General features: G+C 35.2%; 1 protein-coding gene across 18 annotated transcripts in view; it reads right to left on the reverse strand.

The window, feature by feature from the left end:
* The window catches only part of NRG1 (neuregulin 1), a 1,128,933-nt gene that overhangs the window by 22,617 nt on the left and 1,082,239 nt on the right, over nt 1–24,077 (reverse strand). For 11 of the 18 annotated variants that reach the window (XM_032287950.1, XM_032287949.1, XM_032287947.1 and 8 more), the window contains 2 exons: nt 18,216–18,345; nt 4,365–4,423 (listed from right to left, as the gene is read on the reverse strand). In XM_032287950.1, coding sequence (XP_032143841.1) covers nt 4,365–4,423; nt 18,216–18,345 — 189 coding nt within the window. Of the gene's footprint in view, nt 1–4,364; nt 4,424–5,018; nt 5,087–18,215; nt 18,346–24,077 lie in introns of those variants that run through there. The other 7 variants (XM_032287954.1, XM_032287948.1, XM_032287957.1 and 4 more) reach the window with 2 other exon arrangements.

The raw sequence follows: 24,077 nt of genomic DNA on the forward strand, positions 1-24,077 counted from the left end.
AGCTTGGTTAAGTCTTCAATAAAATTAGTAGCATGCCCATGCATACATATTACTGCATTTACAGTTTTATAGGTAAGTCTGTCAGCCTAACTAGAATTTCATTTCACAGGAAGTCATTCATATCAGGCAGCTCCAATTTCAAATAATTCAATGGGAAATTGGTACTTAAAACTGGAATCTCTTCTGGCCATAAGCCCTAGCAAGGAAACAAGCAGAGGAAACATGCATCAGTCATTCTAGACCCAGAGCAAATACTGCTCTAATTTATTTTTACTATTGGTAGCTACATTTCTCTCATTGAGTCAAAAAAAAAAAAAAAAAAAAAGCAGAATACACAAGCACTTTTCATTTTATGAAGAGGTTATTACTTTCTATCTGTTCTACTTAATCTAATGTTGGCCTGAGCTCATTAAGGATCACAGGCTTCCTATTGAACTTCTGCTTACCCACTACATTTTTCAAATTAAATTAATAATTCAAAAACACAAAGTTTACTGTCAACAATCTAGTTTCCTTTTCTACATGTGATTTCCTGCTGTGCTCTGAGCAATATAAAAAATTAATTTAAATCTAAGTCTTCAGAAACTATTAAATGTTGACTCCCTACTCCTTTGTCTTAGGATTTTATAATTGCTGGAGGAAAACTGATTAACCCGTAGGTTAATTTAAATTTTCAATTGCATTAAGGAAAAGAACAACAGGAAAACTTTCTTTTGCAAAAAATTATATACCCATGCAATTGTGGTTTCTGTTAAAATCTGAAGACATTTAGGATTTTATTCTTTAACAACTTGGGCCTGTTTATGCAAATCATCTCAAAGACTTAAAATCTTAAAGTCTTGACTTTCTGTACCACTGAGATTTCTAAAGGAGTTCTGTCAATGCTAATTCTAAACAGGACCAATTTAGTGTCTTTTAATTTTAGACTTACCTTAATAAAATGGAGATAGTTTTTTTTTTTTCACATATGCCAATCCGTAGTGTCACTGGGCCCTTTGAAATGTTAACAGGAGACTTTCTCCTTAGTTCCAACTTCCATGCACACATAAGCACACTCACAAAACACACACACAGTGAAATCTCACTAACACTCGGTTGGAATTTATGGCAATTTTGTCACAGGTAAAATGTTCCTTTATTCTACTGTTAGAAGATACACATTTGATAAATAAGAATAATTTCAACAGGTTTTTAAAACATTAAGAAATCCATGCAAATGATGGATGCACTTGTAACCTGTGATTCAAAACTACTTTTAAGGATATCTGCTAAATTTACTTAGTGTGAAAATGTTCCTAAAAGTTCCAAAATTAGAATCTTTTAAACTATTCTAAATTTGAGCTATTCTCTAATTAGGTCCTATATGTTAGTTTATATATGACATAACTTGCTCTGTACTGCCCCTAACTATTGAAAGCGTGAGTGCTTTTTCTTTTGTCCTCCATAAAGTCTATACATCGATTATGGAGCACCTGTATACACATGCAAATGTGTGCACACACACACAAACACACACACACCCCACATCACATATTGATGAACACAATTTTTTCAACTAGGAATTCTGTGTCAAGTTAGGTCAAATTTGAAGCTGACTAAACTTGAAAATATTTTCCTAGAAAGTACTATAATGTTTTATTTCAAGGCAAATGGCTGCCTTATAAAATATACATTTGTTCCTTTCTTTTATATTTGAAGTCAGTTTTTATAAATCAAGAAATGCCCCACTGGACATTCTGACCAGAGTCGTCGTATCAAATCTGAATAATGTAAATTTTATGCTAATAAACTTAAAAAAATTATCTATTTAGAATGTTACTCTTCAACTGAAAATGCAGTTTGATAAGTTTTGAATGTTTCTCTTTGAAGCTGGGGACTGTCTTTTCCCAGTTTGTGTTCAAAATTTATGTTTTCCAGACTTTAAGACTACAAACAATTAAATTTTAAAACAGTCACTATGGTGACATTCTCTCTCCTTTTTCTGGCTTTCACTGCTGCTTGAACATAAAGTTCTTAGAGCAGCACAAATTTATTTTTCTGCCTTCTACGTAGGGGTTTGCAGAGATAAAAACTGAAAATTTAAGACACAGAGGTTAGAACATTAACTCTGAGTAAGACAACACTGGAAAGCAATTTCTGATTGGAAGCTCTTGCTTTTCCAGACATGAGGCATCTCTGCTGCACGGCCATTACATATATTGTTCATAAATGTGCAATCAATCTTCATTAAATCAGGTTAAATATGAATGCTGCTTTCCTGGATGTCGTCCCACAATGGTATTGAAAGCATACTAAAGAATTTATTTAAAATCACACTATGAACTTCACAAATACATAGTGGCTATTTTAAACTGACATCTTCTGAAAAAGAAAACGGTCTAAAAGAAAAGTTGAAAATATTTTCTCTAGTTACTACTGTCCAATCTAACTGCATAATTAATTATGCTGGGAAATAACTTCATTTTTAATGGTTTTGTTTATATAGCGCCTGAACATTGCCGTCAAGGCGCAATAAAACTCTAACACCAAAAATTTAAGTGCAACTTAAGTGATCAGAATTTTCATTAAAATCTAAAGTATGATTTTATTGTATTTATCCAGTCACACGGATTTGTTGAATCTATGTCATTTGAATATAAATACACATTTCTAAGAGAAATGGCTTTAAGGTATTAAATAACATTCAATTTTCCTCTTTTATTTTTATTTTCTTTCCTTTCTTTAAAAAATTAAAAATTAAATCAAGCTATTCGCTTTAGCTGTGGATACAAAAATTCTGCCTACTAATGCACATTATTTAAATGTTTGTGAATAAAGTGAAGAGTGTTTGGAAACTTTGCAATGCCAATTTTCTAATTTTTCGCAACAGAAAATGGCCTAGGAAGTTGTCTTTGATATGTAGGAGGTAGTATTTACCTCCCTAAATAAATGATTGCATATTATGGGTCTAATCTCACCATAATACATTACAGAATTTATTCTGGAAACTTCTGTGACAATTAATAAGGATTACAGAAGCTTATTCTCTGCATGCATCAGAACAAGGGTAAATTTGATTCTGTTAGGACCCGTAAATAACCAGCTTGTATCACTGTTTCTTACGTTAGGTGAATTTAAACTGCAGTAAGCTATGCGACATATTTTTCGGGTGAGCAACTGACAGTATAAATCAGTGGTTGACAAATCCAGCTCACTGTCTGCTTTTGTAAATAAAGATTTAATGGAACCAATTCATGCACATCAGTTTTATGCATTGTTTATAGCTGTTTTCATGCTACAATAGTAGGTTTGAGTTGTTGTGACAGTGATGGTGTCACCACAAATCCTAAAATATTTGCTCCCTGAACCTTTACAGAAAAAAATTGCCATTCTTTCATCTACATGGATAACTATATGATATCCATTTCAAATGCAATGTTCTGAAAGCTCCAGAATCAGAACTTACAAACTCAGTTCACAAGAGGACAAATACATGGCTTGGTTACCCATGTAATTATATACAATGTGAATTGTGTATTTAAGGAATGAAGTCCAAAACTTCATGAAGTCACGAACATCTATTCAAATGTCCCAGTTCTAACTTAATATATATATATATATATCTTGTAGTTGAACTGTTATGTATCAAAATAATAAATATTTAAACAAATAACAGTAACTATTTTATTCTAAATTACTTTTAACATAAAGAAATGCTAACATAAATAAATAATTGTTTAAACTAGCCCTGAATTACTTGTTCCTTAAGCAACATAAACAGAAGCCAGGATATCTCATTTGCTGTGAAATGTTCGCTTTTAATTTTCCTACTTGGTGCTTTCTTTTTAAAATGCCTCAGTGCAAACTGTTTGGTTAATGAAGAAAAACATCTGAACTCCTTTTATTATGTTTATTTGTGACAAATAACACATCTGAATCAAAATTAACTTACCATCATTTCAAGTGCATATCGGTTACAGCTTAGCAACACCCTTTTCAGGATGTGGTCATTGTTTAAAGAAGATGGACTGTTCAGTAGAATGATTTTTATTTTATCAATAAAAGTGAGACTTTGAAATGCCTTTATTATCATTTCACTGCTTGATATTGACTATCAATTTGTATCACATCATTCAATATCAATTCCAGAAACATCCGGAGCCTCACACACCTATTAGTCTCTCAGAGCCAAGTAGTCGCGAACAGAGGAGGTAATACAACTGCTTTTGTTAATGTTCTCATGCGACAGGCAGAGGCAGTCAATATTAGACCTGGTAAGACACATCTAGCTCTAGGTGGAATCTGAGGGGAGATGCAGCAACAAGAAAGCAGCACCAACTGAGCATGCTCCTATTCAGGCAGAGACAGAAAGGGAGTGGACGTACTGTAGAAGCTGGCCATTACGTAGTTTTGGCAGCGATCACCAGTAAACTCATTTGGGCACCTGAGAGAAGAAACAAAAAAACAATGGTAGAAAAAACAGAGAAAAAGAGAAGAGGTGAATATATGCTAGAAAGAAGCTCCTCAGTGTCATTTGACTGAAACTTGGTGGGTTCACCCTCAGGAACTGAATCTTTGCCCTGATCATGGCTTTCAGGCTCTGGCACTTCCCCCAAATGGTTGAAAATTTGGACAGAATGCAGTTCTTAAGTTGGTATGATGGAAAGACCGCAGCATTTTAAGTGGTTGCCTTCTTTCAAAGGGAACCATTTAAAATGAAACCTGATGTTGTATTCATGTCAGTTTTCCATTTGATGACTTTGGTCATATATGCGGGAGAAAATGTTCTTGGTTGGCTTGCCTGCAATGGTTTGTCAGCATCATGGGCCATTGTGACTGGCCATTCTTATAAATTGATGACTTAGGGACCCATTTTGAGAGAGTTACATAAGGTAATATTGGAGGGGTTTATGCCTTGAGTGGTTAAGCCATAATTAGAACAAAATGAATCAGTTACAACTGAGCTGTAAAAGCACCAAGCAGTAGTGATTGTTGCTGTAGTTTGGGGAGAAAGCAAATTTCAGATTATTTTAACATACTTTCTTGGTTTTGGACTTTCATGGGCACATTCTCAGTACATCTTGCTCCAGTGAATCCAGGTTGGCACCTAGAGGGCAAAAATGTGGTAAGCAAAAAAATGCTAAAGACACTGAGCTTTCAGACTGGCAATTTTCCTCCTATGGAATATGGAGATTCCTAAAAATGATCTGGTACCGAGCAACATAAAGAAAAGAAAAGACACAACATTTAGAAACCATGTCCCACGAAAACTGTGGGTTACAGATTTTGCTGTTGTTTGCTTCAGTCCTCAAATGATAGGTTAACTGAAATTTAACTAGAGTGAAGCTGAAATGTGGAATAAGAGGCGGCACGGCCTGGAGAGCTATCAATTTCCCTTTGGCATGACCCTATTTGCCACGGATCAGTGATTCTCACTATGTTAAAACACTGGTTTTGTTAAGCACTAACATGATTTCATCCCTGTCTCTTATCAATAAATGACCTTGAACTTTTTCTTTCATATACGTATTTCAATTTTGTATTTATTTCATAAGGGTTTTATGTTGTACGTCATCAAATGACAGAATTCAATTACTTTCACACTATTATGATTACTGACAAGAAAAAGTGCATTCCCTGTTTTTTTAAAAAAGATATTACAAATAAACTCTTGTTTTTAATGTTCAAAGATACTGGAAACAGATTGTTATCAAGACAGATTTCACCTAATTGCATTATCCCAAATCAAAGACAAATACATTTTAAAATTCAGATCAGTTATTCTCAGGCAGAAGTACTTAACACATGTCATTTTGCATTTAAGGTAAAACTATTTTAAAAACTGTATGAAATTTAAATGTTATTCCCTCACATATATTTACCTATCAAAATTCTAGAATCTTGATACAATATTAAGGTCTTAAGCAATGGGGCTGTGCTTGAATATGGAAGTTCTTTATAATTGCTGTTTTTTTGGTAGCTGTTAACTCTAATACCTAAAACATTTTAAATAGCATTGATTTTTAAAATATCGTCCTCTAATAAAAAGGGTCACTAAAGGTTCTAGGAAGCTATATACTTACAGATAAAAAGATGATCATTTTGAATCCTCAACATCCATAGTCCTAATTATTATTAATGGTTCATCTATACAGTAATCTTCATGCAAAGAGCCTATCTGAGTTAGCTCTGGTAGCTCATACCTAGCGATTTTTACACAACCCTATTCTCTACAGAGTAAATAAGAATATATACTATATTTCTGGCATCAAAGAGATATGAACAAAACTATTCATTGTTACCAATATCAGGGTAATTTCATTTCCCTTCAAGCCATATTACCAAGTGACTTGGTATATGTAATTTTCTTATTTTATGAAAATGGCCTGCAAGATAAAATACTAGTAGTTCCAGATTTTTGGCTTTGTGAGTACTTGTTTAAGCTTAAATGGCAAACATCTTATATTGATATTGCTCCTTTAAACTCTTGGAAACACCTTCATATAAATGAACGGATGATTTTTGCTTAGAATATTTTTGTTGCAGGGAATAGAGGAATAGCTACCTAGAAAAATATGTCAATAAAAAGTATAAGGTGTGAGATTGGGTTATTTCTCAAAAAGACACCATTTCTCATACTTCAATAAGAACATTTTCATGTTCTTATATAAATAATTTTAAAATATAACCTATTTGACAAAATAATGTCTGAAGTAAATGGGGTTTTTATTTGTTTCTCTACCAGGAATGTAAGTTCATATAGACATACCCTATAATTAACGCAGGTGATTCCAGAAGTAATGATGTATTCAATAATTATCATTTAGTCTTGCTTCTTTGCATTCTTGATAAAAGTTAAAATTCTCACATTGAACACACAATAATCTACTTGTTTCTCACAAAAGAACATGGTGTAAGATATGTGAACACTTTGTCTGTGTGTAGGACACACACACTACACAATTGCCATGGCAGAAAATGCCCTTATGTGAGTAAGAATCATGAAATTAACAAATAGCTGACAAATCATGAGTTCCTTAAGAGAAAGGAGGCTTTATAAGTAAATCGTCATTATGTATCTTATAAACAGTTCTGTGATCAGAGGGCACAGGACAACTAGGTAAAGGTAGTCAGAAATCCTACCAATCTATTTTGTAATTATTATGAACTTCTAACATGATGTTTCCTAGGAAACTAACATGAGATGATGGCTTATCTCTATCATAAAATCACATGGAATACTGGGCGCAGTAACACTAGAACTACTTGAGGTATGCAAGTAAGTTTTTAGAATTGCCAGCTATTTCTCAACCAGAACTATCCTTTTGTTAGTGTCTATCTTCATTTGGGAGATGAATTTTCTCAGCATTGTTTCTTAGTGTATAAGACGCTGTTATTACTCAGAACCAGCAGCATCAGCATCTCTTAGGAACATGCTAGCACATCCTGCAACTACTGAATAAGAATCTTCATTTTAACAGATCCCTAAGAGATTTGGATGTAGATTAAAGTCCAAGACCTAAGGTTCTCTGAACTGGGAAGAGGGAGACAAAGGCCCTCTCTCTTGTCACTGTGGTATCTTGCTGTTTGGACATGGACAAGCTCTTTGGCTTTACTGGGCCTCCTTTTTCTCAGTGATAAAATGAAGAAATGTAATTAAGTGAGTATCAAAGACCTCTTTTTCTACTAAGGTTCTGGGAAACCATACTTATCCTAACACATGGAATCACTGTTAGAAAGCCCTGACAGCATATCTTCTGAATGTATTACCAGTCAGGGACGATAGAACTCGAGGACTTCTAAAAATCCTTTTAGATAAAATGGATTTTAAGACAATCGTTGAGGTAAAACAAATTGCAAGTGCCGAAGCAACTCAAGTGATCAGCAACAAAAGGATGTACCCTTCACAGACATTTAAATTTGTTGCCAAATGGGATGGATGGGAACAGCGGAAACTGAGATAGCTTCTGCATAAGCAAACTGCACACTGAATTGATTGTGTAGAGAAAACCTATGCAAATGAAAACCCAGCGGATCTAAAACGTCTGTGAAATTCTATGGAATTACTTCTAACAGGCTAGGGAGACTATTTGGCTTCTGATACATTTCTATTATTAACATTGCATGTTAAGCACCCAATCCATCACTTTCCTGAAGATAAGAGTAACAGTAAATCAAACCTGATTTTGAACAATAAGCTTTGGCATAGGATTGAGCAAATTCCAAGAATTTTATGTCTTAGAATAATCTAAGGATCTGAATAATAAGTACTTGTTGTAGCTTTAAATATATATATGTGTGTGTATACATATATAGACATACATAAGTATACATATACACCATTTGTTTCATTAATCAGGTTAGAAGGTAGAAATCAGGGTTTTTAAAAATTTTAGTATTTGCTCTTAACATGATCATGTTTGTTCTATATTTGTTATTAATGGGGTGAAAATTTACAGTTTTGTCTGAACTTGGGCATCACTCTTTCCCTGCCTCCCACCTCCCCATCACCCACTTCTATGCTCTGGGGAGAATTCCTTGACTCTTGGCTTGGCTCCTGCACTGCAACCTATCCTGATCTCTTTCACTGCACTTATCTGTATTGTGATGATCTGTGACACACTGATCACATTCTGTCAGACAGTGATCACATTCTGATCATTTTGTATCTCTAATGCCTAGCACAGTACCTGATCCATAAAGGACTCTCACAAAATGTCTGTGAAAATGAACTTAAGATCAGACCACAGTATCCACATCTGATCAAGAATTGTATCAAAAGATACTTTCAGGCAGGCATGGTGGCTCAAGCCTGTAATTCCAGCATTTTGGGAGGCTGAGGCTGATAGCTTACTTGAGGTCAGGAGTTTGGGACCAGCCTGGCCAACATGGTGAAACCCCATCTCTACCAAAATACAAAAATTAGCTGGGCATGGTGATGGTCGCCTATAATGCCAGCTACTTGGGAGGCTGAGGCAGGAGAATCACTTGAACACTAGAGGCAGAGGATGCAGTGAACCGAGATTGCGCCACTGCATACAGCCTGGACAACAGACTCCACCTCAAAAAAAAAAAAAAATTCATATGGTCAATTGATTTGCCAAGTACAGGTCAATCTTGAATATGTATCTGTCATTTTTATAATTTTATTTATTTATTTAGATGGAGTCTTTCTCTGCTGCCCAGGCTGTAGTTCAGTGGCACAATCTCGGTTCACTGTAACTCTGCCTCCCAGGTTCAAGTGATTCTCCTGCCTCAGTCTCCTGAGTAGCTGAAATTACAGATGTGCACCACCACACCTGGCTAACTTTTGTATTTTTAATAGAGATGGGGTTTCCCCATGTTGGCTGGGCTGGTCTTGAACTCCTGACCTCAGATAATCCACAAACCTTGGCTTTCCAAAGTGCTGGGATTACAGGTGTTAGCCACCATGCCTGGCCTCAAATAATTTTTACAGAAACTCCCAGTATCCTTCTCACATATTTTCTCCCTCCAATAAAACTCTTTAACATTGTGTTTGCGATTTGGAAAAGTTCCTACGATTCTTTAAAAGTAAGTCTGTTATCTTGAATTTAAATACTGTTAGTGAAATATCAGTTTACTTAGGATTCAATAAAGCAGTGCATTCTACTAACCAAACTTCTGCCCAGTACCAGTATAATAAAAACTGGTTAATAATAACTTCAATACACTGTTAATATCCTGATATGCTTACTATGCAATCAATCATAGATGCACATATTTTGAAATCAATTTAATGCTTGGTGTATCCTGTATATTCCAATTGAATAAATTATTTCCCTTTTTTTGGTGGAGATTCTAAACATATTCAAAGATATTCATGGATCCCAAGAAACTTCTGGTTAGGGTTGGCTAATTTTATAAACTACGTATTTAGGGTCAATTTATAAACCATCCTTAGATATCCTTTCTCTTCCTTCATTTCTCAGCTTCACTTTCATCAAATTCTCCCTTGATCAGGAAGGAGAAGAAAAAAAAATACAGCGGATACAACCTCTCCATCTAGTCATCACTCTGCCGTGAAATATTTGGACAATTTAAAGAATACCTTGTCAAAAAATTAAAAGTCCTATCTGTTCTTCCTCAATACTAGCTGTGGTATTTGAAATTATTTGATGTCTATGTTTACAAAATTAAATGATGGAAATGTCAACAAATATATATCAAGGAATATTGGTGAGAAAGCATCAGACACCAAAGCCTTTGTTTCCTCTGGGTAAACTCGAGGTGGCAGTGTCTACGCCAACTCCAACTGTGCTGGTCTGTTTTCTTACAGTATCATGTTGCAAACACTGACTTTTCTCACCTCTTAGCCTGCTCAGCATTCTGTCCAGAACTCACCCACTCGCTGGCTGAGTATCTGCATTGTAGATTATTCTTTCCCAAATGTATTGTTACTATTAGTCTGCATTTTTCCAAGATGAACCTCATTCTGTTATCTACCTTTAGGTGAAATTTCTTGAGGTTTGTATATGCTTTTCTAATTTGTGTTTTAGTGTTCTTTCTAGCATCATCTGCAAAAGACATTTATTTCCCCAAGGGAATGCCCTCTTTAACATCATTAAAGAAAATATTCAATATAAAATGTTCCAGTAATGTTTCCTTCAGATCCAACCTATATCTCCCCACCACTGTTCAGACAGTACATATCTTCCATTTTCTTTTTAATTATAATCTGGGGACTACTTTCCAATCCATGAGATAAGAGGATACAGAGAGTGGCCACACTAGACTCATGGGTAAATGCTGAGTAAACAAAACAAAACAAAACAAATCTAAGTTGTCCTGGCTTTTCAAATGTTGTTTTTCAATGTCCAGGACATGCAATCCCAATAATGAGGGTGGCAGTGTTTGTGAATTAACTTCTTGTTTGAACCTTGTTGCCCTTCCTAAATCTCTGTTTGCACAGCTTGTTCTGAAATGCTCATCTGCAGACAAAACCCTTGCCCATGTTTACTCTACATGATGAATTCTTAAGCTGGGAGTCAAACAATTTCATCGGATATGGGATCAATCTACATCCCATATATCTCCACGTCACTGTGACACAATGACATATCGACTGCTAATTTGTGGTTTGCTTTTCCTCTCTGGAGGAAGTTTTCCTGTCTCATCAAACAGCTTAGGGGTGGTGAAGGGATCTATAGCTCTATCCACTTCACCAGCCTCATTCTCTGATAAAACATCTAAATATTCACTTTTTCCTTAAATCATTCAATATAAATATTTCAAAATATTGTATTTGTTTTCCTGTAAACTGAAAATTTGCAATTGTAGACATTTATGGGGTGGAAAGTGATGTTATGATTTATGAATACAATGTGGAATAATTAAATCAATCAAGCTAAAATATTCATCCGCTATTCACAATTGCCAAGTTATAAAATCCACTATTCACAGTAGGCAAGTTATAAAAAATCCACTATTCATAATAGCCAAGTTACGGAATCAGCTTAAGTGTTCACCAACAGATGAATGGATTGAGAAAATGTAGTATATACACACAGTGAAATATTTTATTTTAAATTGACTATATGCATCTCAAGAGTATGACTGCATACTTTAATTCTTTTTTCCACAGAGCAGAGTCTGCCTCTGACTAGCTTAGGTCTTTCATTGCACATCCCTTAGCTCACTAAATATCCTTCATAGCCCTTGGTAAACCTGTGATTTATAATTCAATTAATTATATGAAACATGATTGTCACTTGCAGTAGCCTACAGACTCCATCAGGCAAAGACAAGTATGGGTTTTGCTTATGACTTTATCCATAGCATGAGCGCAAAGCCTGTCTCACAGGAGCTCAATAAATGTATATAGCTGCCCAGCTGATTTTTATAAGAGAGGAATTAAGCTATTCAGAACACTTAGTCAATGCATCTGATTTTAGGCAAAACTACGCCCAAACTGATTCCTATAAAAACTAAAGAATTTGCTTCAACTCTACCTTTAAAGTCTAAACGAGTTAATAAATTTCTCATAAGCACATAGTAGGATTCTAGATACATGAGGACATGAAAGAAATAGATGCAGCTATCTAAAGAGCTCATTATCTAGATCCACACAAGTCCCACCACTTGCTCTCACAAATGCTGTCTGTATTTGTTAAATGTTACAATATTCAAGAACAGAGAAGTACTACAAGCAAGTGTAACACCCATTCTGAAGAAAGAACTCCTCCAGGCTGGGATTGGAGTCAGCAGTATGCTCTTATGGACTGAAAGCTCTAACCCAGTATATATCCTGTTTATCTCTTCCAAATTTCTCTTTCTGCAGCCATGATGACGAGACTGCGGAACACAACCATGAGCTTGTACTGTCGCTCCCTTGTTTAATTATGTTAATCCAGCTACTAATACATATTATAAAAGTTATTATCATCAGCATCATTGTGTCAGTATTTTATAAAATGTTAACCTTAGCTAGCGTCTTTGATGTCTTTCACTTTCTCTTCCCATCTTACTTAGTCCCCAGACTTCTTTTAGCCTGTATGGAAGACTCGCTTCCCTAAATATCTGCTATGTCTATGGTGCCACTTTCCTGTTCCAGAAGTTACTATGGCTCCCTATTAGCTATCACAGTGCCCAAAGTCCTCTGCCTGGCCTTCAGAGGTCATTAAGTGGCTCCACTGTTTAATTCAGTTCTTTTATTTTGTTCATTTGCTTTACTTTCCAGAATGAAGCTCCATGTCATTGTGTCTCATGGAAAGAATTCCTATAACCACAAAACCTTCCTGGTATAAAGGAAAGACTCCATAAATGATTATATTTAAAAAGTCTTCTCTAACTTATTTCTGTCTTTCCTTTCTTTTTTTTAAATTAGTATTATCTTAATAGTCAAAATTATACCATCATATATTCACTCACTGATTTTCTATTTTAGCAATTTCATTTTCTTACCGACTGAATTCTCAGAGATCAGACCTCATACCTTATATTTTCTCTGTGTTTTAAAAAACATCTGGCACTCCATTTGCTTGGTAAATCTTCTTTCATCCCTTTATTTTGAGTCTGTGTGTGTCTTTGCATGTGAGATGGATCTCCTGAATACAGCACATCAATGGTTCTTGGCTTTTTATCCAGTTTGCCAGTCTGTGTCTTTTGACTGGGGCATTTAGTCCATTTAAATTTAATGTTAATATTGTTATGTGTGAATTTGACCCTGCTATTTTATTACTGGTTGGTTGTTTTGCCCTTTGGTTGGTGTAATTTCTTCACTGCATCATTGGTCTTTACCATTTGGTTCTTTTTTGCAATGGCTGGTACTGGTTTTTCCTTTCTGTGTTTAGTGCTCCCTACATGATTTCATAAACATTATTATACACAATTATAAATGTCTATGTTTATAGATACCGCCCATCTTTCCAAATTTAGTTTGTTTTTTTGTTTTTGCATAAGGAAACTAATGATCAGAAACATTAAATGATCTGTCAAAGAAAAGTTATAAAGATACTTGGTGGTCCTAACAAACCAAGAAAACTGCTAGTCTTAAATAAAATGAAGAATTAGAAATTAAACATGGGCCAGGCCTGGTGGTTCACACCTGTAATCCCAGCACTTTGGGAGGCCAAGGCGGGTGAATCATCTGAGGTCAGGAGTTCAAGACCCACTTGACCAACATGGTGAAACCCCATCTCTACTAAATACAAGAAATTAGCTGGGTGTGGTAGCATATGCTTGTAATCCCAGCTACTTGGGAGGCTGAGGCAGAAGAATCGCTTGAAACTGGGAGGTGGAGGTTGCAGTGAGCCAAGATTACACCATTGCACTCCAGCCTGGGCAACAAGAGTGAAACTCCATCTCAAAACAAAACAAAGACAACAACAACAAAAAGAAATTAAACATGATAACACAGTCTGTTAAAACAGGTGTATATATTTTCCCAACGTCTACTGAGAGAATGTAATACTACCATTTTCTTTTTCTTATAAGGAAAAATAAATTTTGCTTCCCCAGAGTTAAAAGTACTTTAGCAGAAATGAACTCATTTAATTGCACTGACTCCCTGGGAAGAAATTTGGAGAACATATTAACTTCATGTTATAAATAAATATATTGTCCAGAGAGTTGAAGTGAAAGGACATAAGATTGTTCACCAAAATTGGTAGTTTTAAACTCTAATCCCCTCCAGATGAAGGCACATCTGTCCACTGGACAACATATTGGACTTATAAGCACAGCCTAATATAAAATAATTTTTAGATTAAAAAAATCACATCAATATCTTCCAAAGTAGTTCTCCAATGAAACTATTCAGAAGAACAGATATACAAGAATAAAGAAAAGACATAAGAGGAAAACTGGACAATTTCATGTTCGATTTCATGTATATTGTTTTTTCTGAACCACAGGACTACATAGAGCATCAGAGGGTAAAAATGGAATGATTCTTTTCTCATCTTTACATAATCTGGATTAGTAACTATTTTTTTTTCCACAGAATAAATTTTAAATTACTGTAGAGAAAAAAATATAAAAGATGAGAACCACCACTGAAATTCCCACATAGTCCCCAGGAGGAGGTCCAAGCAATCTGGAAAACTCTCCTCAGAGAAGATTTGCACTGTTAATATGTTTAATCCATTCTAAACACCTTGTTCTAAGCAGAGAGACAAAAGGGATTGCTGTAAAATCTTCTACTTCAACTCCCAAGAAGACAACAGCGGATTAGGTGACCAGAGAGACTACTTGGAAACTTCCATGCTTGTGGTGTTTCTGAGTCATGTCTTTAGTCAGGGATAAAGCTGATTTTCAATGATGTGGCTCATGCTTCAGCAATGCTTAGCTCTAGACAGATAGACCATATGGAAACTATGAACTGGCTTCATAGACAGGACCGTGATGAGCCAAAGCAATATTTTTATGTCTTCTGTTTCTATTCAAGTGGTCTAGTGAACAATGTATTATCATAAGACACAGTATAATATGTGTCTTTGTTTAAATTCTGAGTAGTAATTATTTTTAATGCCATAGATGTTTCACATACAAAATTAAAAAAAATAAAAAGTTTCATTTAACAAGAAAAATTTGAAATATTTTGTATGTAGAATATATTCTCCAGTTCTTCCCTCAAGGATCTGGTTTGTTTTAATGCATGAATAAAGTCACCATTCAAAAGAAGGGGAAAAGTTATCAAAATCATAGATGTCAAAGATTTTCTTTCTGATAAGATCCAGTAACAATTTAAAACACTTCCCTAAGAGATTCTAATTAGCAAAATAAAAAAAAAGATACATTTTTCTTAGAACTAGAAGGCAAGAATGATCCACTAGACAATTAGTTTGGGGGACGTAGTGTTCATTCATGGCTTGGGGCTTTAATAATTACTAGAAGAGTTCCAAATGTTTCACTTCAAGAGTTTTAAAATATAGCAAGTTTTTAATTCTAGATTAGGCTTAAAATTTAACGAGAAACTGTGCTGAGTGAAGAAAAATTACGGTTGTTGGCACAATATTAAAATGGAAAAACAACAACACTTATGTGATTACATGTTTTGTATTGGACGTGGGAGGGCTAAAGAATGGCTGAAATTAATATGTGGAAAAGAACTGCCTTTGTTCCTTAGAGGTATACAGAAACTATCATATGTACTCACTCAGCTTGTAAATCTTTGCAAAGTGATGAGAAAAAATGATCGTATTTCATTATGATAATTAAAATATAGTGGTCTCAGATGCTTTTCTGAAGAAGTAAAAATATGAGACATAGATAATATGGGTACATTGTTTAAAAAGGAGAAGAATTTAAGGAACTATAATTTAAATGTTTTTTCAAGGAGATTTATTAAACTACAATTACATTGTATGCTTAAGATTAGGAAAATGTAACAAAGTTTTCCCATATATCAAATGAACCTCATGTTTTATAGATTACAATTCTCAGCTTCTGGCATTTTCTATTTCAATCAGAGAAAGGTTTACAGGAAACTCAAAAGCTGGTTCATCCCAATTTGCTATGATAAATATGGGGATGTCTCATATTTGTACTGTATTCACAGCAAGTCAGCAGAATTAGAGACTAAATCGGATAGATTTTTATTCTGCTGCAAGCATATAGATTTGAATATTTTAATGATCAAGGAGTGAATCTCTAACATTACCTTTTAAACAATAAACAGTCATATGAGATAATTCAGATCTAAAAGGGATGATCTTTTCTACACTTTGTGTGTGTGTCTCTGTGTGTGTGTGTGTGTGTGTGTGTGTGTGTCTATCTCACTCTGTCGCCCAGGCTGTAGTGCAGTGACACAATCTCGGCTCACTTCAGGCTCAACCTTCCAGGCTCAAGTGATCCTTCCACCTTAGCCTCCCAAATAGTTGGGACTACAGGTGCATGCCACCATGCCTGGCTAATCGTTCTTCTGCATTTTTTGTAGCAAATGTGTTTTGCCACATTGCCCAGGTTGGTCTTGAACTCGGGCTCAAGTGATCTGCCTGCCTTGGCCTCTTAAAGTGCTGAGATTACAGGCATGCACTTGTCCTCATACTCCTATTTCTGCAAGACTTTTACCTATCATTTCACTTTGGCTTATAAAAATTATTTATTTCCATAAAAGAAATGTTTAGTAATTGAGATTTGAATTCTGTTCTGGCTCCAAGTCTTTTATTTGCTCTAACAGACTATATTTACTTTTACAAATTATCTGTCTTTGATAAAATCAGCTATACAACCACCAGAACCTGTCTTATCTTGACACTGTATCTACTCTCTTTAAAGGAGAGCTTTTGAGTACAAGAAGGAAGCAGTTCTGGAAGGTACTTGTTCAGAGCCATGAGCTCCCATCAGGCATACCACAGACATGCCCAGTTTACCTCAGCTCAGAGAGCAGCAAAACATGGCCTACAAAATGGCATTTTCGATTTTTTTTTTTGGTCTTTAAAACATACGTCTTTTAAGATGCACTTCTTTACTTATGAACATAATTAAGGTTTTATTAGAATTGGCACCTAAATATTTATACAGTATTTCTGTGATGTGAAAGAGACATGACCTAGTTGACTATTTCTTGTGTCTTTTTCACTTTGCTAATTGCTCCTATCAGTTCAATTGCCTCCCTAAGAGCCTTGTTCTTCCTTGTCAAGATTTGTCACATGCCAATATTCTATGAAAAAAAAAATTTTACAACAAAATGGTTTTCCCTCCTTCAGAATAAGCATTGCTGCTTTAGAACAATGTCCCCACTGCATGTTTCCAGCTGGGGACTGCTGGCAAAATTTATTAGATGTTCTATACTACATTTTTTAAGGAACAACCTTTAAAATACGTCACTTTTGGGATACAGCTATTTGTGAACAGCAAAATGAATGTGTATTTTCATCATTTCAATAAAACATTATATATCTTTTTAGGGCCACATCAAATTATGAGTCCATATAGCACATATAGGCTAAATATCAATAGCAGACTTAAAATACATGGCAAAATAAACGTGCTTTTGAATGAGTCCTATTAGTTTTTACTACAAGGTTTAAATATTTAATTGACTGATACTATCACTATCTTACTCTGCCTATTGAGACAGAATAAACTGGACACTTCTTAGTGGTGCATCAACTCTTTCAGGTCATTGGAAAGAAAGTGCTATTCTAGATATATCTATAGACGAATAAAAGAACACTGCTGTCTACCCACAGGGATGCTATACACACTCGATGGATTTCTAAATACATGTAATTTACATTTTTCTTTTCTTTTTACTAGCAATATAAATCTAAAGTCCATTTAAAATATGGTTATGAAACAATAAGACAATCCCAAGTGTAACAGACATATGTCAGCCAATAATCTTCTGCCTTTCTGCTTCTTTTACTTGTCTTATTCATTTTGCGGGTGATCACTGGGATAAGAAAGCAACATTATCTTACAGCTTAATTGATACATTGGATGTAGAAGTAGATACCAAAAGTTATAGGCCTCTAAGATATTTGCCCATCTTTTCTGAATCACAACATGAAAAACCACAAAGAAAGCAACATTATAAATAACGGCAAAAAAAAAAAAATCACACACATTGAAAAGAGCAAAAAACAATTCTGGATATGACAGAGGAGTGATGACAAATGATATGGATGTTTTAAAACACTCTATATATAAAACAGCATTATTCAACATGATGCAAGAAAATTGGAAAAAAAGAAACAATACATCATGAGACATAGAATCATCTGAAACAAGCAGTTATAGATATAAGCCACACACAGGATTTCTTTTCTTACTTGCACAAGTATCTCGAGGGGTTTGAAAGGTCTTTCACCATGAAGCATTCGCCTCCATTCACACAGAACGTTTTCTCCTTCTCTGCACATTTTACAAGATGGCTTGTCCCAGTAGTAGATGTAGATGTAGCTGAAGAGGAGAGAAAGGAGAAAGATTAACTTTGACTTTCTTTTTCCCCCTTCTAAGCAGCCTTTAATCTTAAATCATCAGAAAAGGGAGAGTTCATATAAGGTACAGGAGATTTCACTAAGCTTGCAGATCTTACAAACAATAGCAAAGAAGTTAAGCACTTTCTGGGTCTAATTACATGGAATCAAATTGTAAAAGAGAGAATTATTGAGTTAACTAATTTTATTATAATTAAATAGGAAAAGGGGCTTAACTTTTTTTTCTTTTTTTTTCTCTCTCTTTTTTTTTTTGTGACAGAGTCTCACTTTGTTGCCAGGCTGGAGTGCAGTGGTGCCATCTCAGCTCACTGCAACCTCCGCCTCCCAGGTTCAAGCAATTCGCCTGCCTCAGCCTCCTGAGTAGCTGGGACTACAGGCGCGCACCACCACACCTGGCTAATTTTTGTATTTTAGAAGAGATGAGGTTTCACAATTCTGGGCAGGATGGTCTGGGCCTCCTGCGCACCTGCCTCGGCCTCCCAGAGTGCCGGGATTACAGGCGTGAGCTACTGCACCAGGCCGGGGCTCAACATTTTTAAACCAATATATAATTTTCCAGGTAGTTGGAAAAGACAAGATCTACTGTAATTAAAATACATTTCCCAGGAAGGTTCAAGATAATGGTATAAAGTCATGTCATCGCAACAAAATTTAGACATCTATTTGTTAATGGCAACTAATTGATAAAATTATTTATTTTGAAATGTTTTACGTGCCTATTGCCTTCACATTTTTTTAGACATGATGTACAGTATGTATAAAAAAAAGTAAGTTGGCTTATTTGTTCCCAGTGAAAACATTATAGATTATTAGTCAGATACATATTAACAATGCAGATTAGAAGCCATTTTTTTCTACTCTAATTTCTTAGAGGAATATGGTTGAATGTCCAACTGCCATCATACTTTTAAGGAAATGGAAAGAATCTAATATCACTGTAAATGTAGACTAAAGCACTACAAAATATCTCCATTTTGAATGAGGGGTAGAAATAAGTTTCAATTTTGGTTTGCAACACCTTCATACGATTAACTTAATATTTACTTGTCAAACTTCACTTTACATGAAAAGTGGGCACATGAATTATACAGGGCCAAAGCTCTCAGCCCCAGGCTACCAGGGCATTTAGTACCAGGATGCTTCTCATATCATTGGGAACAGCATGGGCAATACTCAGTCCCAACCAAAAAATGTCTAATGTATACAATGTTTATCAATGATATTATCAGGATGAAAAGCACAACCAATGTATCAAGCCAGTGCAGATTCTATATACACTTTTAAGGAAAAAGTATCCAACTTTAGAGGCAATTTTTTTTCTTGTCTACTGATACATTCTTATGAATTTTTAATCTCTGTCTTCCTTACTAATTTCTGTTTTATTATTTCCATGTGAATTTCATATACCCTTGTTTACTTTTACTTGACCTGCCATGTATTACTTTTCCATTTTCTTCTGCCTTTCCTGTTCATTTCCTTCATAAGTCTACATTTTGTTGTGACACATAACCTAATTTTGTCTTCTCCCCTGTTTGATTTTTATTCTATCTGACTGGAATACTCAGCATCTGATTATTCCATTTCTGAATTACTCATGGCCTTGCTTGCCTCTTATTCTCCCGTCTAAGGCATGTTTTTGGACCCCTTTCATTGGTCTTAGCATGGCTTTTTGGAATAACAGCAAAAGGCACTCAAAACAATTTGTAATTTGGGGACAGATGTGGTTCAAATCTTGTCCCCTACTGGTTTTGAATAAGTCACTTAACCACTCAGATGCTCAAAATTCCCATTAAGTAAACAGGGGTAATGGCACTCTTACAGAATTTTGTAGATATTATAAATAATCTAGATAAAGGAATTGGCAAAAAAAAAAAAACAACAAAACTGGCATTCAATGAATAATAGCAAATATTAATGGGCAAGTAGGGAAGACTCTTAATTTGGACATGTTCAATGAGAGAAAAAGCTTGACAATGGAAATCTGGGGACTTTGAAGATGTATGCTATTTATATTTTTTTAAAGGAGAACTTTATTTCTAAGGAGATGCATGTTATTCTGGAATCATTACTATGGATAAATAAGAATTAGACTAATTTTGTTATTACATCAAAAAAAGTTAGTTTCAAATTACATTTCAAGGCATCTTTTCCAGGCCTATGAACCAAACAAATTAAACAAGAGGAATAAGAAAGAATGAGGAGACAGGTGATTTTTACCATCAATTATCACTTACACTTTAACATCTTCATCAAGAAGAGGAGAACATGATTTGCATTTTTGGTCTGTAAAACCATGTAATATACAACATTCCTAGATATCACACAGAGTATAATTTTAACCTAATATTTTCTCTTCATGTGAAAACCTACTTATTTAGGTGCTATATATTAATATTTTCATCCACAGCAATTTCCTTTAAAAAATATTAGGAAATTTGCCTTGAATGTTAAAGGTTTTGTGCTTAAAGGCTTTCAACTGCTGACAGGATTCCACAGGATGACAAATGGAGCTGGGTATCCTTACTGCCCCAGGTGACAGTGCTGAATGGGCCACCTGCAGTGTGCTGTCACTGTGCAGTCCTGCAGAGGAACTCTGAACCTCAAGCAGACCCGAGTGGCCTTTGCATCTCTGACAGGTTGCTAAAGATTGCCCTTCATGCAACCTGAACAGCAAACACTGCCTGGGCTCTCTCGGGACAAATGCCAACACTTTTGCTAAAACAACAAAACCAACATTCCACTTCCCCCCAAAATGTAGGCACTCCTTATAAAATGTAAACAATAAAAATAGCAGTGATATAAACAACAGATAGACATGCCTCTTCCTTAGACTTTCTGATCTTATGAGATTATCAAAATGAGATTAATACGTATGTTAAAAACTAGAAACAACTTATGAGATTAATACGTGTGTTAAAAACTAGAAACAACTAAAAAAACTATAAACAAAAGTATATCTCCCTGAAATGATTATCCTTGTAATGCTATCCTGAAGCACCTGGCTCTGACATATTCATTTAAAAAAGTCTTAGATCATTACCTGAAACTAGTAATGGGGTATTTGATAGCAAAATGATTCTTGGAGGGAAACGAAGTAGCAAGTATCTCATACAGTCCTGGATTATTATGCTTAGCACTTTTATCCTTTAGCAGCAGTGAGATCAAAAAATGATCATGAACTGTAAGGCAGCAAGGAGCTCCCAGGTGATGCGAAGTGTCAACTGACTGGATGCAGCTGCTCTGAACCAGCCAAGCACAGGAATAAGTTGTAATTGTCAGAAGAACCCGGGATGGAGATGGTGCTACATACACTCTTCAGATTTTTGCCAGGTTTCTCCCAATTGGAACACAGTGCCCTGACAGTCTTACACAGGCCGATAAATTTTAAAGTGATAATTTTTCTCTGTGCCGTATACACTCAGTATTCCTAAATCAGTTTCCACTTGGCAATTCAACCAGAACATAATGAAACAGACAAAGCGGGTCCTATGCCAAACAGAGCAAGCAGTATTCTTTCTGGGGGAGCTAGGAGGACTTGTATTAAAGGTAAAGATTTGGAAGATAAAATAGGTTTCAATATATAAAAGATGACCCCGCCCGGCCCATAGTTGTTCCAGGAAGGAGGTGAAGTAGATCTCACTCATTCAGTGTTTCCTAAACCTCGTCTCCCTGTGATTTGTGATTAGTTTTTCAGAATTTGGGAGTTACTACTAGAAGTAGTGACTGCTAAATGAACAGCAATTAGAAAAACACTACAAAATCTGATATTACTTTGATGTTTGCCATTTATATGACCACTTTATCCCAAACACACTTTCCTTGGTATGTCAGCAACTACAATATTATGAGGAAGAAAGTATAAGGTAAAGCAGTAACTTACTATTAGGTTGGTGCAAAAGTAATTGTGGTTTGGGCCATTCCTTTTAATACCAGAGAATGTATTCTCTAGTACTGTACTCTAGACCTGGTCTGCCTTGGCAAAAAAGGTCAGGACAAATGATCATTGCTGGGGAATCTAGACAGTTCTGTGAAATAGCTGAGAACTTGGGAACTACTACCATCATTTCAGGGCTCCAAAAGTCATTTACCACACAACAGGATTCCCTTCCTCCTTCATGTCCTCCCTCTTTCTTCCATGCAGCCTGCCCCTCCCCACCTTCTTTCTTTCCTTTCTTCCTCTTTTCCTCCTTCCCTCCTTTCTTCCTCATCTCCTTCCACAATTCTTTTGTTTTATTTTGAGATGGAGTCTCACTCTTGTCGCTAGGCTGGAGTGCAGTGGCGTGATTTTGGCTTACTGCAACCTCCTCCTCCCAGGTTCAAGAAATTCTCTTGCCTCAACCTCCCAAGCAGCTGAGAATACAGGCCCACACCACCATGCCCAGCTAATTTCTTTTTGGATATTTAGTAGAGACAGGGTTTTACCATGTTGACCAGGATGGTCTCGATCTCTTCACCTTGTGATCTGCCTGCTTTAGCCCCTCTAAGTGTTGGGATTACAGGTGTGAGTCACCGTTCTGGCCCATAATTATTTAATGACTGTTATTAATTATGTGCAGGACATAGGGATAACAATCAAAATCACTGGGGTTGAAAACTGAAAGACCATAACCAACTCTCCCTAGAAGGAAACCTTCATAGACAAAATGTAGTGAAATAAACACTGAAGTTGGCTTGAAAGAATCAGGTCCAAGTCACAATTTTGCCAATTATTAGCTGCAGGACTTCTATCTACCTGCCTTCGAAAATTCAGCAGCAAGAATGAGATACCAAGGGGTTGTTGCCAAGCTTATTAAAACACTTTGTCAGTTGCAACATTGCACACAAATATATGATACTGTTACTATTACTAATCACATAAATATTGAACAAAGAAAAGTAAAAAAGGAAATTCTGTCTAGACTGCAATTTTACATATATAACCAGAACTCAAGAGTTGTTTCTTAGGAAATTATTCTTCTGCATAATGTGAAGAAAAATGGCCTAATTTGGAGCAACAATCATTGAATGATTATAAAGCATTAAGTAAGTATCATGAGTCTATGTTTAACTTTATCAAAACTACTTGTCAAAAATGTATAGTCACTTAATATCCTTATAAAATAAAATTGAACAATTTGAGTTAAGAGGAATTAACATCATAAACACGATTAGTTTACTCTTTCAAGATCAACACAATTCTTTAATATTTCTGACTGAATTTCCAAATTACAAGAATTAAGCTTACAATATTACATATTATGTATTATGATAATTTTTTAAAGTACAAAATATTTTAAAATCGTGTCATGTCTATAGTATGTGGAATTTAATATGAACTTTGTTTGTAACAACATTTTGGAAATAATACTATTGCCCATTTTGTAAATACACAGAATAAATAGCTGAGAAATAATCGAGGGTTCTCTGCTTGTTACTTAATATTTTCCCAAGGAATCACACAGTATTTCCTGTAGAATTCTAGGTTTTTTCTTCTCAAGACAGGGTAAAAAGAAAATAATGCTGTAAAGGATAGCTTGCTTTTCTTGCTTGTTTTAAGTGGTGTTTTCCTTATCAGTGAAGTAGACAGACAAAACCAGTAGACCAGGACCATTATACAAATGCAAACTGCTGATAAAAGTCACTCTATTCTTCTTTGACAATTAGCAGGAATTAGCATGAGTATACAGTGTACACTCCAGGGAGCAATCATTAGAT

This window comes from Sapajus apella, unplaced genomic scaffold (assembly GCF_009761245.1).
Source record: "Sapajus apella isolate SASKATOON/1434 unplaced genomic scaffold, GSC_monkey_1.0 scaffold21, whole genome shotgun sequence".
Classification (NCBI taxonomy): Eukaryota; Metazoa; Chordata; class Mammalia; order Primates; family Cebidae; genus Sapajus; species Sapajus apella.